Here is a 17,199-nt window from a genome sequence, read left to right as displayed (position 1 = left end):
ATCCAGCCCTTCGAGCCTGCCCCGCCATTCAATGAGATCATGGCTGATCTGTCGCTGCTCAGTTCCACTTTCCCGCCCTCTCCAACGAGTACAGACCTAGTCTATTTAGTCTCTCTTCATAGTCCAACCCCCTCATCTCCAGTATCAGCCCAGTGAACCTCCTCTGCGCTCCCTCCAAGGCCAAAATATCCTTGCGCAAGTGCGGCGACCAAAACTGCACACAGTAGTCCAGCTGCGGCCTCACCAGTGCCCTGTACAGTTGCAGCAAGACCTCCCTGCTTTTATATTCTATCCCCCTCGCTATGAAGGCCAACATTCCATTCGCCTTCTTGATCACCTGCTGCACCTGCAGACTGGGTTTTTGCAACTCATGCACAAGGACCCCCAGGTCCCTCTGCACCGTAGCATGCTGCAGCTTTTCACCTTTTAAATAATAATCCCTCCTATTATTGTTTCTGCCAAAGTGGATAATCACACATTTGCTAACATTATACTCCATCTGCCAGGTCCTCGCCCACTCACTCAGTCTATCCAGATCTCTCTGCAGACTTTCAACACCCTCCACGCAATTTGCTTTTCCACTCATTGTCATGTCATCAGCAAATTTCGTCACCCTACACTCAGCTCCCTCCTCCAGATCATCTATATAAATAGTAAATAGTTGAGGCCTGAGCACCAATCCCTGCAGCACTCCACTAGTCACCAACCGCCAACCAGAAAAGCACCCATTGATACCAACTCTCTGCTTCCTATTAGACAGCCAATCCTCTATCCACGCTGACAACTTACCCCCAACTCCATGCACCCTAACCTTCTGTAGCAACCTTTTATGAGGCACCTTATCAAACGCCTTTTGGAAATCTAAAAACACCACATCCACCGGTTCTCCTCTGTCTACCGCACTAGTCACATCCTCATAGAAATCCAATAAATTCATCAAACACGACTTCCCCTTAACAAGTCCGTGCTGCATCTGCTCTATCAAACCATTCTTTTGTAGGCGCCTCGCTATTTCTTCTTTGATGACGGATTCTAGCATTTTTCCAACTACAGACGTTAAACTAACCAGACTATAATTCCCTGCCTTTTGTCTGCTACCTTTTTTAAACAGCGGCGTAACATTAGCCGTTTTCCAATCTTCCGGCATTTCCCCGGAGTCCAGCGAATTTTGATAAATAATTACTAAGGCATCCACTATCACCTCTGCCATTTCTTTCAGACTTGTCCACCTTCAGTCCCATTAGTCTATCAAGCACTACCTCGCTAGTGACAGTAATCTCATTTAGGCTCTCAACTCCTACCATCCTTCTATCTTTAATATCCAGCAAACTATTCATGTCCTCCTCCGTGAAGACCGAGGCAAAAAACTTATTTAAAGCCTCAGCCATTTCCTCATCGCCCACCGCTAAATCCCCCCTCTCATCCTCCAAGGGTCCAACATTCACTCTAGCCAGCCTCCTCCTCTTTATATATTTGTAAAAACTTTTACTGTCATTTTTTATATTTAGTGCTAGTTTAGCTTCATAGTCTATCTTTCCTTTCTTTTTCTCCTTCTTAGTCATTCTTTGTTGATTTTTAAATCTTTCCCAATCTTCTAATTGCCCATTATTTCTGGCCACTCTGAACGCATCAGCTTTTAATTTAATACTGTCCTTCATTTCCTTCAATAACTACGGCTGGTTATCCCTTCTCCTACAGTCCTTCTTTACCATTGTAATATATTCCTGCTGAGTACCGAAAAAGATCTCCTTAAAAATCCTCCTCTGTTCCTCAGCCGTCCTACCAACCAATCTGCGCCCCCCAATCTACATTCGCCAATTCCTCTCTGATCCTATCATACTCCCCTCTGTTCAAACAGAGGACACAGGTTCGGGACCCTACTTTCTCATCCTCCATCTGCATCAAAAATTCAACCATACAATGATCACTCGTCCCAAGAGGATCCCTCACAAGAAGATCCCTAATTCTACCTGCCTCATTACACAACACCAGATCTAAGATAGCTCGCTCCCTTGTAGGTTCCGTCACATACTGTTCAAGGAAAGTATCCCGACAGTATTCCAAGAATGCTTCCTCAAGCCCACCGCGTCCAACTTGAGTCAACCAATCAATATGCAGATTAAAATCCCCCATAATTACCGCCGTTCCGTTTCTGCATGCATCAATTATTTGCTTGTTTATAGCCTGCCCCACCTCAAAGTTATTATTTGGGGGTCTATAGACCACACCTACCTATGTCTTCCTCCCCTTACTATTCCTTATCTCCACCCACAACAATTCCATGTTTTGCTCTTTGGAGTCTATATCTTCCCTTACTATTGCCCTGATATTATTCTTAATTAACAGAGCTACCCCATCCCCTTTTTCCTCCCGTCTATCCTTCCTAAACACTTCATACCCCTGGACATTCGGCTCCCAGTCCCTGTCACCTTGCAACCACGTTTCCGTAATGGCCACTAGGTCATATCCATTTGTGCTGAGCTGCGCCATCAGCTCATTCACTTTGTTCCGAATGCTACGTGCATTCAGCTAAAGTCTCTTTATACCAGCCTTTATCTGGACCTTATTTGAAGAAACGCTACTAACCTCACTCATGCCCCCTACTCCTTTTATTATTGGGACATCCTCAACATTTTCCTGCACCCGTACCCTCTCCTTTACTTTACATTTTGTAATTTCCCCCACCCCTGCACCCTCCCTCCCCCCAATTAGTTTAAAGCCCTATCTACAGTCCTAGTTATACGATCCGCCAGGACTCTGGTCCCAGCACGATTCAGACTAAGACCATCCCACCTGAACAGGTCCCACCTGCCCCAATACTGGTGCCAATGCCCCATAAATTCAAACCCATTCCTCCCACACCAATCCCTAAGCCACCCTTTCATCTCTTTAATCCTATTTACCCTGCGCCAATCTGCATGTGGTTCAGGCAGTAATCCAGGGATAACCACCTTGTCGGTTCTGCTTTTTGATTCCCAGCTTTGCATACTCCTTCTGCAGATCCTTAGTTCCTATTTTGCCTATGTCGTTGGCACCCACATGTACCACAACGACCGGATTCTCACCCTCCCACTCCAGGTTCCTCAGCAGCCCAGATGAGACATCGTGGACCCGAGCACCAGGCAGACAACACACCCTTCTGTATTCTTTATCATTGTCACAAAGGACAGTGTCTATGCCCCTAACTACACTATCCCCAATTACCACTACATTCCTCTTTACTTCTTCCTCTTTGACCTGTCTGCACCACTGTACCGTGGGCAGTTTGCTCGTCAACCTTGCAGCCCTCGTTCTTGTCCACATTGGGAGCAAGAATCTCAAACCTCTTGTGCAGATTCAGGGGCTGAGGCTTGTGTGTCCCCCCTCCCCTCCCCACGCCCCCCTCCGTCCCCCCACCCTCCCTCCCCTCCCCTCGCCCCCCCTCCGTCCCCCCACCCTCCCTCCCCTCCCCTCGCCCCCCCTCCGTCCCCCCACCCTCCCTCCCCTCCCCTCGCCCCCCCTCCGTCCCCCCACCCTCCCTCCCTCCCCTCCCCTCGCCCCCCCTCCGTCCCCCCACCCACCCTCCCTCCCCTCCCCTCGCCCCCCCTCCGTCCCCCCACCCACCCTCCCTCCCCTCCCCTCGCCCCCCCTCCGTCCCCCCACCCTCCCTCCCTCCCCTCCCCTCGCCCCCCCTCCGTCCCCCCACCCTCCCTCCCCTCCCCTCGCCCCCCCACCCTCCCCTCGCCCCCCCTCCGTCCCCCCACCCTCCCCTCGCCCCCCCTCCGTCCCCCCACCCTCCCTCCCCTCCCCTCGCCCCCCCTCCGTCCCCCCACCCTCCCCTCGCCCCCCCTCCGTCCCCCCACCCTCCCTCCCCTCCCCTCGCCCCCCCTCCGTCCCCCCACCCTCCCCTCGCCCCCCCTCCGTCCCCCCACCCTCCCTCCCCTCCCCTCGCCCCCCCTCCGTCCCCCCACCCTCCCCTCGCCCCCCCTCCGTCCCCCCACCCTCCCCTCGCCCCCCCTCCGTCCCCCCACCCTCCCTCCCCTCCCCCCCCCTCCGTCCCCCCACCCTCCCTCCCCTCCCCACGCCCCCCCTCCGTCCCCCCACCCTCCCCTCCCCTCCCCACGCCCCCCTCCGTCCCCCCACCCTCCCCTCCCCTCCCCACGCCCCCCTCCGTCCCCCCACCCTTCCCCCCCCTCCCCACGCCCCCGTCCGTCCCCCCACCCTTCCCCCCCCTCCCCACGCCCCCCTCCGTCCCCCCACCCTTCCCCCCCCTCCCCACGCCCCCCTCCGTCCCCCCACCCTTCCCTCCCCACGCCCCCCCACCCTTCCTCCCTTCAGCAACACCCTCTTGTTCCTGACCCTCAGAGTTAGTCAGTCTAGGGGGTTTGACTTTCTCTTGTAACCCCTTATGCAGGTTACACTCCCCCTCCCTGATGAGCCTCAGTGTCTGAAGTTTAGAGTTTAGCTCATCTACTTTGAGAAATCACCTGCTGTTTTGTCAAAAAAGTCTTCCAATCTGCAACCACAAAGTAACCACAAAGCTAGTGAGGAACAAGAAAGCTTTTCTCTCTCTCAAAAGACCCTAGTGAGCCCCCCTACAGAAGCAATCTGTCTGTTTCATTACAGAATCCATCTAAGCTGCTGTACACAACTCTTCAATTTAAACCCTTCACTTCAGACTACCAACACTTCAACTGCAAGCTATGGGCCTACAAAGATATTTTAAGGACTGAATTGAATTTTAAAATTTCATTTTTATAAACATCTTTTATGCTTTTCAGCATGTAACCTTTGAATGTATTTAGTTAATAGCTTTATTACTTTTACTTAAGAAACTTACAGCAGTAGTTTTGTAATGAATAAACAAGACTGAAGCTTTGCCACTTGTTATTTTGAAATTGAATCACATGCAAATTTTGAAACAGAGGACTGCAAACATACACCTGCACAAATCCTGAGCTCACAGACCATTCTGAGGAAACATCTTTTATATGGTCAAGACAAACTGATTAAAAGTTTTGAAAATTTAAGAGAGTAAAAAGATGAGTGAAATTTAACATCTTACATCCTGTAATATGTTGTTTTCTCAGTGATTTACCCCAACTTTTCATAAAGTACTATTTGCTGATTGAACCAGCAGTTTTCCACCATACCTTGCTGTCAGACACTTTAGTTAGTCCAAGTTGAGAGATGAGCTGATCCACCCTTTTTTCTTTCTCCTTGAACCTGATTGAATTAGGTAATCGCAATGCTGCAGAGAACAGTAAATTCTCTCTAACAGTCAATGATCCCATAATAATATCGTCCTGTAAGGCAATAGTTTAAAACATAAGAACATAAGAAATAGGAGCAGGAGTAGGCCATCTAGCCCCTCGAGCCTGCCCCACCATTTAATACGATCATGGCTGATCTGAAGTGGATCAGTTCCACTTTCCCACTTTTTCCCCATAACCCTTAATCCCCTTGCCTACCAAAAACCTATCTACCCGCGTCTTAAATATATTTAGCGAGGTAGCCTCCACCACTTCAACGGGCAGAGAATTCCAGAGATTCACCACCCTTTGAGTGAAGAAGTTCCTCCTCAACTCCGTTCTAAACTGCCGCCCCCTTATCTTGAGGCTGTGCCCTCTAGTCCTGCTGTCCTTTCTGAGCGGGAAGAACCTCTCAACCTCTACGCTATCCATCCCCTTCATCATCTTATACGTCTCAATAAGATCCCCCCTCATCCTTCTAAACTCCAACGAGTACAAGGCCAGTCTATTCAGCCTCTCGTCACAGTTCAACCCCCTCAATTCCAGTATCAGCCTAGTGAACCTCCTCTGCACTCCCTCCAAGGTCAAAATATCCTTGCGCAAGTGCGGCGTCCAAAACTGCACACAGTACTCCAGCTGTGGCCTCACCAGTGCCCTGTACAGTTGCAGCAAGACCTCCCTACTTTTATATTCAATCCCCCTCGCTATGAAGGCCAGCATCCCATTTGCCTTCCTGATCACCTGCTGCACCTGCAGGCTGGGTTTTTGCAACTCATGCACAAGAACCCCCAGGTCCTTCTGCACCATAGCATGCTGCAGCTTTTCGCCCTTTAAATAATAGTTCCTCCTACTATTATTCCTGCCAAAGTGGATAACCTCACACTTGCTAACATTGTATTCCATCTGCCAGGTCCTCACCCACTCGCCCACTAATTAAAACAATTACATCTCATCAGTCTAAATTGGATAAGTTGTTGGTGCTACTTGTGGGTTAATTGTTGCGAACTAAAAGTATTTGGAACAACTTACTTGTGCTAGATTTCCCTTATTTTATTTTTATTGGGTAAAATGTGGGCTTTATTTGCTAAACGTGGGAGGTGATAGTTGTTATTATGTCAGGTAAAATGTGAGTTACATTTGCTAAACAGGGGAGGTGGTGGTGCACTTGACTAGTAATCCAGAGTTCCAGGGCAATGTCTGGGGAGCAAAAACAGAAAATACTGGAAAATCTCAGCAGGTCTGACAGCATCTGTGGGGAGAGATTAGAGTTTCAAGTCTAGGTGACCCTTCATCAGAGCTGTTTTTATTTCAGGTTCCAGCATCCACAGTATTTCACTTTTATCTTAATGCTCTGCGGACCCTGGCACGGCAAAAGGTGGAATTTAAATTCAATAAAACATCTTAGACTCAAAGGCTAATGATGACCATCTGGTTCACTGATGCCCTAAAGTGTGGCATGCAGAAGATGATCCTCAGTTGCCAAAAGACTTTGAGGTTAGTATAACAAAGCCTGCTCCTGATATACTGTACATCTCCCTTCCAGGGCAGACTATTTCAGGTCAGTACTGCACATGGGATTGGGGAGGACCAGGTCCCCATTCTCCCTATATCACACAGTGTCTGAACAGCACTATGCATGCAGGAGTCATGCAGCCACTGCAACAAAGATTTGAAATTTGACCGGTAAGGCCTGGAGTGCGGAGGGGTGTGGCCTGATGAAAACAAGGAGGGCTATGTGGAAGGAAGACTGTACGGGGGAAGGTAAACATAAGGGGAAATGTAGAAGGAGGGTTGCACAAACACTTAACAGATCAGGACTGTAGTGGTTTGTGCAGATTACTGTTGCCTGCAGTCCACTTTGGAAACACCAACACTCTCAGGACTCCCATATAAGTTCAGGGACTGGCAGAAAGGAGTCAGAAAGTGCAAACATTCTTGCTGCGAAATGGAAAGGAGTCACAAACGATAGGCATTCTAGGACCTTGCAGTCTAAAGTTAGAGAAAGGAAACAGTGCAGAAGAGGAGTGGGCATGCAGCAACAGCAATCATTGGAGGCATGATATATCCTAGCTGCAGGGAGGGGCAGGGCTATGTGCTTTTGTGTGTGTGAATGTGTCTGCATGAAACCCCCTAAAAGTTATAGTACACAGGGTCTTCAAATGGGTGGAAAGGGGTCCATGATGATGGGTTCGGGGAGGAGCAAGGAGAATGTGATTATGTTCACCACCACTACGACAGGATCCATGATTAGTTGCTGAGGCTAGAGAATGATAGATGGCATTTCTACCTGCACATCATGAGGCTCTAGGTAAATTAGAGCTATGCAGATACCAAGGCAAGGGAGTCAAACCCTGTCCTATACTACAGTTTAGGGCCATCATCTTATCACACAGATAAAATGGCATCTTCCAAATCAAAAGTAAGATCGGTTCTATCTCGGAAGGGTATGATGATGTGGGAAAGGACCACCATCTGGGTTCTGAGGCCCTTTCTTGAGATGCTTGCTCATTTGTTGGGTCCAGGTCAATTACATAGGACATAGATAATATTGCACAGGAAGCAACAGCAAGCCAGATTTCTAATTTTGCACTTTGAAAGGGATAGGCACAACTCAATAGCCTCATATCAAAGTTTGAAAAGCTACATAGTGGATGAATGAGATGAATGAAGGCTATAGTAAAAGGGCATAGCTGCATCACGTAAGAACATAAGAACATAAGAAATAGGAGCAGGAGTAGGCCATCTAGCCCTTCAAGCCTGCCCCGCCATTCAATAAGGTCATGGCTGATCTGAAGTGGATCAGTTCCACTTACCGCTTTCTCCCCATAACCCTTAATTCCCCTGTCTATCAGAAACCTATCTACCCGTGACTTAAATATATTCAGCGAGGTAGCCTCCACCACTTCAACGGGCAGAGAATTCCAGAGATTCACCACCCTTTGAGTGAAAAAGTTCCTCCTCAACTCTGTTCTAAACTGCCCCCCCCCTCTTATTTTGAGGCTGTGCCCTCTAGTTCTGCTGTCCTTTCTAAATGGGAAGAATCTCTCTACCTCTACCCTATCTAGCCCTTTCATTATCTTGTAAGTCTCTATAAGATCCCCCCTCAGCCTTCTAAACTCCAACGAGTACAGATTCAATCTCTCTTCATAAGCTAACCCCCTCATCTCCGGTATCAGCCTGGTGAACCTTCTATGCACTCCCTCCAAGGCCAATATATCTTTCGCAAATACGGGGATGAAAACTGCACACAGTACTTCAGCTGCAGCCTCACCAGTACCCTGTACAGTTGCAGCAAGACCTCCCTGCTTTTACATTCTATCCTCCTCGCTATAAAGACTGGCATTCCATTTGCCTTCTTGATCACCTGCTGCACCTGCAGACTGGGTTTTTGCCATTCGTGCACAGGGACCCCTAGGTCCCTCTGCACAGTAGCATGCTGCAGCTTTTCACCCTTTAAATAATATTGCATCCTACTATTATTTCTACCAAAGTGGATAACCTCACATTTGCAAATGTTATACTCCATCTGCCAGGTCCTCGCCCACTCACTCAGCCGTTCCAGATCTCTCTGCAGACTTTCCATGCCTTCCACGCAATTTGCTTTTCCACTCATCTTCGTGTCATCAGCAAATTTTGTTACCCTATACTCAGCCCCCACCTCCAGATCATCTATGTAAATGGTAAACATTGAGGCCCCGGCACCCTGCGGCTCTCCACTAGTCACCAACTGCCGACCAGAAAAGCACCCATTGATTCCAACTCTCTGCTTCCTGTTAGATAATCAATCCTCAATCCACGCTAACACCTTACCCCCAACTCCGTGCACCCTAACCTTCCGCAGTAACCTTTTCTGAGACACCTTATCGAGCACCTTCTGGAAATCTAAAAACACCACATCCACCGGTTCCTCTCTGTCTACTGCACTAGTCACATTCTCATAGAAATCCAATAAATTTGTTAAACACGACTTCCCCTTAACGGATCTGTGCTGCGTCTACTTGATCAAACCGTTCTTTTCTAGATGTCTTGCTATTTCTTCTTTGATTATAGATTCTAGCATTTTTCCAACTACAGACGTTAAGCTAACCGGACTATAATTCCCTGCCTTTTGTCTGCTACCTTTTTTAAACAGCGGGGTAACATTAGCCGTTTTCCAATCTTCTGCAACTTCCCCGGAGTCCAGCAAATTTTGATAAATAATTACTAAGGCATCTGCTATCACCTCTGCCATTTCTTTCAGAACCGTGGGATGCATTCCATCCGGTCCTGGGAATTTGTCTACCTTCAGTCCCGTTAGTTTATCAAGCACTACCTCTCTAGTGACAGTAATTGCATTAAGGACCTCATCTCCTACCACCCTTCTATCTTTAATATTCGGCAAGTTATATGTGTCCTTCTCCGTGAAGACCAACACAAAAAACTTATTTAAAGCCTCAGCCATGTCCTCATTACCCACCGCTAAATCCCCCCTCTCGTCCTCCAAGGGTCCAACATTCACTCTAGCAAGTCTCTTCTTCTTTATATATTTGTAAAAACTTTATCCTTTTTTATATTTAGAGCTAGTTTAGCTTCATGCTCTATCTTTATTGCTTTCTTAATCATTCTTTGTTGTTTTTTAAATCTTTCCCAGTCTTCTAATTGCCCACTATTTTTAGCCGCTCTGTACGCATCAGCTTTTAATTTAACACTGTCCTTCATTTCCTTCGATAACCATGGCTGGTTATCCCTTTTCTTACAGTCCTTCTTTACCATCGGAATATATTTCTGCTGAGTACCGAAAAAGGTCTCCTTAAAAATCCTCCTCTGTTCCTCAGCTGTCCTACCAACCAATCTGCGCCCCCAATCTACATTAGCCAATTCCGCCCTCATCTTATCATACTCCCCTCTGTTCAAACAGAGGACATAGGTTTGGGACCCTACTTTCTCATCCTCCATCTGCATCAGAAATTCCACCATACTATGATCACTCGTCCCAAGAGAATTCCTCACAAGAAGATCCCGAATTCTACCTGCCTCGTTACACAGTACTAGATCTAAGATAACTCACTCCCTCGTAGGTTCCGTTACATACTGTTCAAGGAAACTATCCCGACGGTATTCCAAGAACTCTTCCTCAAGCCCACCGCGTCCAACTTGAGTCAACCAATCAATATGCAGATTAAAATCCCCCATAATTATCACCATTCTGTTTCTGCACGCATCAATTATTTGCTTGTTTATAGCCCGCCCCACCTCAAAGTTATTATTTGGGGGCCTATAGACCACACCCACCAGTGTCTTTCTTCCCTTACTACTTCTTATCTCCATGCACAACGATTCCACATTTTGCTCTTTGGAGCCTATATCTTCTCTCACTACCGCCCTGATATTATCCTTAATTAACAGAGCTACCCTACCTCCTTTTTCCTCCTGTCTATCCTTCCTAAATGTCTGATACCCCTGGATATTAAGTTCCTAGTCCCAATCACCCTGCAACCACGTTTCCGTAATGGCCACTAGATCATACCCATTTGTGTTGATTTGCGCCATGAGCTCATTCACTTTGTTCCGAATGCTTCATGCATTCAGGTAAAGTGTCTTTATACCAGCCTTTATCTGGACCTTATTTGTAGAAACACTACTAACTTCTCTCGTGCCCCCTACTCCTTTAATTAGGGGAACATCCTCAACATTAGCCTGCACACATACCCTCTCTTTTAGAACATAGAACATAGAACATTACAGCGCAGTATAGGCCCTTCGACCAACCAGTGGAGCCAATCTAATGACCCTCTAATCTAAACTATTCCAATGTTATCCATATGCCTATCCACTGACCATCTGAACGCCCTTAAAGTTGGCAAGTCCACAACTGCTGCAGGCAGGGCATTCCATGCCCTTACTACCCTCTGAGTAAAGAACCTACCTCTGACATCTGTCCTATAACTACCACCCCTTAATTTAAAGCTATGTCCCCTTGTGTTAGCCATCACCATCCGAGGTAAAAGGCTCTCACTGTCCATGCTATCCAATCCTTTGATCATCTTGTATGCCTCAATTAGGTCACCGCGTAACCTTCTTCTCTCCAATGAAAATAACCTCAAGTCCCTCAGCCTTTCCTTATAAGACCTTCCCACCATACCAGGCAACATCCTGGTAAACCTCCTCTGCACCCTTTCCAATGCCTCCACATCTTTCTTATAATGCGGCGATCAGAACTGTACACAATACTCCAAGCGCAGCCGCAACAGAGTTTTGTACAGTTGTAACATGACCTCATGGCTCCGAAATTCAATCCCTCTACCAATAAAAGCTAACACACTGTACGTCTTCTTAACAACCTTATCAACCTGGGTGCCAACTTTCAGGGAGCTATGCACATGTACCCCAAGATCTCTCTGCTTGTCAACACTACTAAGAGTACTTCCATTAGCCCTATATTCTGTACTGTTATTCTTACCAAAATGAATCACCTCACACTTTTCCACATTAAACTCCATCTGCCACCTCTCGGCCCAGCTCTGCAGCTTATCTATGTCCCTCTGCAAGCTGTAACATCCATCCTCACTGTCTACAACTCGTCAGACTTTGGTGTCGTCAGCAAATTTACTAACCCATCCTTCTACACCCTCATCTAGGTCATTTATAAAAATGACAAACAGCAGTGGCCCCAAAACAGATCCTTGAGGTACACCACTTGTAACTGAACTCCAGGTTGAATATTTCCCATCAACCACCACCCTCTGTCTTCTATCAGCTAGCCAATTCCTGATCCAAACTGCTAAATCACCCTCAATCCCATGCATCTGCAATTTCTGCAATAGCCTACCATGGGGAACCTTATCAAACCCTTTGCTAAAATCCATATACACCATGTCAACTGCCTTACCGTTATTCACCTCTTTGGTCACCTTTTCAAAAAACTCGATAAGGTTTATGAGGCACGACCTACCCTTCACAAAACCGTGTTGACTATCCCTAATCAATTTATTTCCCTCTAGATGATTATAAATCCTATCCCTTATAATTCTTTCCACAACTTTGCCCACAACAGAAGTAAAGCTCACTGGTCTATAATTCCCAGGATGGTCTCTACTCCCCTTCTTGAACAAGGGGACAACATTTGCTATCCTCCAGTCTTCCGGCACTATACCTGAAGCCAATGATGACATGAAGATCAAAGCCAAAGGCTCTGCAATCTCCTCCCTAGCCTCCCAGAGAATCCTAGGGTAAATCCCATCTGGCCCAGGGGACTTACCTATTTTCACACTCTTAAGGATTGCTAACACCTCCTCCTTATGTACCTCAATCCCGTCTAGTCTACTACCTGGTATCGCAGTATTCTCCTCGACTACACTGAATTTTTCCTGCGTGAATACTGACTAAAAATACTCATTCAGTGCCTCTCCTATCTCTTCAGGCTCCATGCACAACTTCCCACTGCTGTCTCTGACTGGCCCTAATCTTGCCCTAACCAATCTTTTATTCTTGACATACCTGTAGAAAGCTTTAGGATTTGACCCTATCCGCCAAAGTCTTCTCATGTCCTCTTCTAGCTCTTCTTAACTCTCTCTTTAGCTCCTTCCTGGCTAATTTATAACTCTCCAGTGCCCTACCTGAGCCTTCATGTCTCATCTTTACATAAGCCTTTAGATAAGCCTTTACATAAGCCTTTTACTTTAGATTTTGTAATTTCCCCCACCCCTGCACCCTCCCCCCCAACATATCACATATGTTCACATATCACATATGATCACATATCCATCCCATCAGTGAAGCCTCCTCAAACTCACTGAAGGTGAGTATCTCTACCAACCCTCTCCCAGTCTGGGCTGTAGCCTAAATCGAGATTTGTAAATGTTTATTACAACCTCGTTTTTATATTTAGTGCTGTTATATTTATAAAGCTAAGAATACTTTCTTAACTACTTTAATAAATTGCCAGCCCCTTGCATCACTAGCATGGAAGAAGGCTAAAAACATAGAAATTAACACAAATGGTGACTTAAAACATCATTCAGGATGCAGTCCAGATTAGATTACAAATGTTTCCTGTAGCTTTTTTTTTGCAGATAGCAGCTTCTGTGATGGCATGATGAATAAAGGCAGTTATGCAAAGCCAGCTTGGAGCCTCACTCAATGGGTGCTTTTTAAAATTCAATCTTTCATGGGATGTAGGCATCACTGGCAAGGCCAGTATTTCTTGTGTAACAATCACAGTGTAACTTTTTTAAGAAAAAATTCCAAATCTCAAATTTTTACTAAACGAATGAAGTCTCAAGTTCCATTGTTTAAAACAGAAGAATTATTATTCTAGAAGCAAGCACTAAATCCTATATTAGATAACCTTCTACGCTGTCTGTGTAGAGTTTGCACATTCTCCTAGAGCCTGCGTGGGTTTCCTCCGGGTGCTCTGGCTTCCTCCCACAGTCCAAAGATGTGCGGGTTAGGTTGATTGGCTATGCTAAAATTGTCCCTTTGTGTCCTAAAATGCTTAGGATAGAGGGATTAGCGGGTAAAATATGTAGGGATATGGGGGTGGGGCTTGGGTGGGATTGTGGTCGGTGCAGACTCGATGGACTGAAGGGTCTCTTTCTGCACTGTAGGATTCTATGATTCTAGCATCCAGACTCAAGTTAAACATGAATCAAAAGACTAACTGTAGTTGACGAAAAGCTATAAATTACACATTAAATGGCAGATGCAACTAAGACAGATCTTAAAAATTGTCTCAGCATTTACGTGCTATATAAATCATCAAACTCAATTGCAAAGTCATTTAAAACTCTGTCTTCCTTACAAAGAATTTCAGTTCTTCTCTTTTCAGGAGCTAGCCAGATCCCAGCCAACAGCAATACGCACTAACCTGAATTTCACGGGCATAGTCTTCACAAAAATGCTACCCATTTTCAGAAACTTCTCAGCTTAGTCTATATGGGGTAGATCGAACAACGTTACCTTCAAGTAACAAAAGCAGTTGCAACAGCTTATTTTCAGCTTCTGGATCTATATTTGTCTTAATCAGCTTGCTTGTACTGCATTATTTGCTGCCTCTGCAAGCTCCTCTACATCAAGTAGCAAAACAAAGTCCCAGATATATAGGTCTGGAGAACCAGTGTGGTCAGCATCTTCACAATGTTCTGACAAAAGCTACCCCAATGGGCTGAACATGTTAACAGAAGGAATGACAACCGATTGCCTCAGTGAATCTTCTAAGGTGAACTGCTGAACTGAGGCACTTACAGCCAGAAGAAATGCTTCAAGGACTTTAAAATTGACACTGCATCATAGGAGACCTTTGTCCAGGATTGCTTAGCCTGGAGGAAGGAAATTGTCAAAGGTACATTGGCAAACAAGGAGCAACAGCTGTCAGCCCTAAACAAGCGGAAGATGCATAAAACCATGAGATTAGTGCTCCCAACCACCTGCCAGCCTCATTAGAATACAAGAGCAGGGATGTACTTCTGAGGCTGTATAAAGCCCTGGTCAGACCCCATTTGGAGTACTGTGAGCAGTTTTGGGCCCCATAGCTGAGGAAGGATATACTGGCTTTGGAAGGGGTCCAGAGGAAGTTCACAAGAATGATTCCCGGAATTGTGAGCTTGTCATATGAGGAACAGTTGAGGACTCTGGGTCTGTACTCACCGGAGTTTAGGAGGATGAGGAGGGAATCTTATTGAAACTTTACAGGATACTGCAAGGCCTGGATAGAGTGATGTGGACAGGATGTTCCACCAGTAGGAAAAACGAGAACCAGAGATCACAACCTCAGGCTAAACAGATGATCCTTTAAAATAGATGAGGAGGAATTTCTTCAGCAGAGTAGTGAACCTGTGGAACTCTTTGCCACAGGAGGCTGTGGATGCCAGGTCACTGAGTGTCTTTAAGACAGTGATAGATAGGTTCTTGATTAATAAGGGGATCAGGGGTTATAGGGAAAAGACAGGCGAATTGGGATGAGAAAAATATCAGCCATGATTGAATGGTGGAGCAGATTCGATGGGCTGAGGAGCCTAATTTTGCTCCTATGTCTTATGGTCCCATCCTCACTGCACTAGAACCTTGCATGCCAAGTTAGAACTTATCAGCTACCTTCACACCCAGACAGCCCAACATCGAATGACAGATGAAGTTGGTCTTCTTTAATACTAAGGACAAATAAGAGTGACAGAGAGTGAGAGAGACTGCACTATTGGACTCATCAACTGCTACCACCAAAGTTGGATGGTTATGGCCCTTTATGTAGCCACAAATAGTTTCAGTTTCCTCAGAAGTTTTGGATTCCAAACATGGGGCAGGGGGGGTCCTTTTTTCAGTTATGATCTGCCTCAAAAACCACAAGCTGTACAAGCATTTAAACTACAAGTTTTAAAATTCCATCATAGTTTTCCATCCCTCATTGCCCTTGAGCTGAGTGGCTTGTTCGGCCATTTCAGAAGGCATTTAAGAGTCAACCACATTGCTGTGGATCTGGAATCACAAATAGATTTTGTGAGATTTCAGCAGCAGATTTCCTTGTCTAACAAGATTAGTGAACCTGATGGGTTTTTTCAAACAACAATCTGATCATTTCATCGTCACTGTTACTGAGACTACTTTTCAATTCCAGATTTTATTAGTTAAATTTAAATTTCACCAGTCATTGTGGTGGGTTTTGAGCCTCCTGGCCCCACAGTATTATCCCGGGCCTCTGGTTTACTGGCCTAGTGAAATTTTAGGAATTAGAGTTCCAATATTACACAGCTAATTGTGCTACTTCCACCCCATGCCAGGGACAGAGTCTCATAAAATGACCCTGAAAAATATTAAATAAAAATAAATGCACTTGCCTGAACAACGTAACCAGACATGCATTTAAAATTTGAAGGTTGTGGAACTCCATCAATCAGGACTTCCCCACACAGTCCTTTGCGGTCCTTTCTTGCAGCCAGAATATCCAGCAATCTGATAGAAATGATTTTAAGAAATCTGTAATTTTAACATTAAATGCAGGTCTATTTGGAAAAAAAACTGATACAAACAAAGCAATCACATTTTGCAGTCAGACTCCTATTCCTTAGCATGGAGATTATCAAAGCTTCACTTTAACCAGTTTATCCTTTTAATCATAAGAACATAAGAACATAAGAAATAGGAGCAGGAGTAGGCCATCTAGCCCTTCGAGCCTGCCCCGCCATTCAATAAGATCATGGCTGATCTGTTGTGGCTCAGTTCCACTTTCCCGCCCTCTCCCCATAACCCTTAATCCCCTCTCTTATCAAGAACCCATCAACCCGCTTCTTAAAAATATTTAGCGAGGCAGCCTCCACCACTTCAACGGGCAGAGAATTCCAGAGATTCACCACCCTTTGAGTGAAGAAGTTCCTCCTCAACTCCGTTCTAAACCGCCTCCCCTTTATCTTGAGGCTGTGCCCCCTAGTCCTACTGTCTTTTTTGAGCGGGAAGAGTCTCTCCACCTCTATCCTATCCATCCCATTCATCATCTTATACGTCTCAATGAGATGTCTCTCCACCTCTATCCTATCCATCCCATTCATCATCTTATACGTCTCAATGAGATCTCCCCTCATTCTTCTAAACTCTAACGAGTACAAGCCTAGTTTATTCAGCCTCTCCTCATAGCTCAATCCCCTCAACTCTGGTATCAGCCTAGTAAACCTCCTCTGCACTCCCTCCAGGGCCAAAATATCCTTGCGCAGGTGCGGCGCCCAAAACTGCACACAGTACTCCAGCTGCGGCCTCACCAATGCCCTATACAGCTGCAGCAAGACCTCCCTACTTTTATATTCAATCCCCCTCGCTATGAAGGCCAGCATCCCATTCGCCTTCCTGACCACCTGCTGCACCTGCAAGCTGGGTTTTTGCGACTCATGCACAAGGACCCCGAGGTCCCTCTGCACCGTTGCCTGCTGCAGTTTTTCGCCACGTAAGTAATAGTCCTTCCTACCATTCTTCCTACCAAAGTGGACCACCTCACACTTGCCAACAT

The 17,199-nt window shown here is 46.1% G+C and overlaps 1 protein-coding gene across 1 annotated transcript in view; it reads right to left on the bottom strand.

Annotated features, from left to right (window-relative positions):
• Positions 1 to 17,199, bottom strand: part of LOC145354559 (broad substrate specificity ATP-binding cassette transporter ABCG2-like) — a 101,001-nt gene that overhangs the window by 71,604 nt on the left and 12,198 nt on the right. Inside the window, exons 4-5 of the mRNA XM_080206023.1 lie at positions 16,040 to 16,154; positions 5,133 to 5,285 (exon numbers count right to left, since the gene is read on the bottom strand). Of these exons, the coding sequence (XP_080062149.1) occupies positions 5,133 to 5,285; positions 16,040 to 16,154 (268 nt within the window). The remainder of the gene's footprint in view (positions 1 to 5,132; positions 5,286 to 16,039; positions 16,155 to 17,199) is intronic.

This window comes from Carcharhinus amblyrhynchos, chromosome 17, assembly GCF_965287045.1.
Source record: "Carcharhinus amblyrhynchos chromosome 17, sCarAmb.v2.hapA, whole genome shotgun sequence".
NCBI classification, from domain to species: domain Eukaryota; kingdom Metazoa; phylum Chordata; class Chondrichthyes; order Carcharhiniformes; family Carcharhinidae; genus Carcharhinus; species Carcharhinus amblyrhynchos.
Note: the sequence above shows the minus strand (reverse complement) of the source record. Positions and strands in the feature narration are given on the sequence as shown.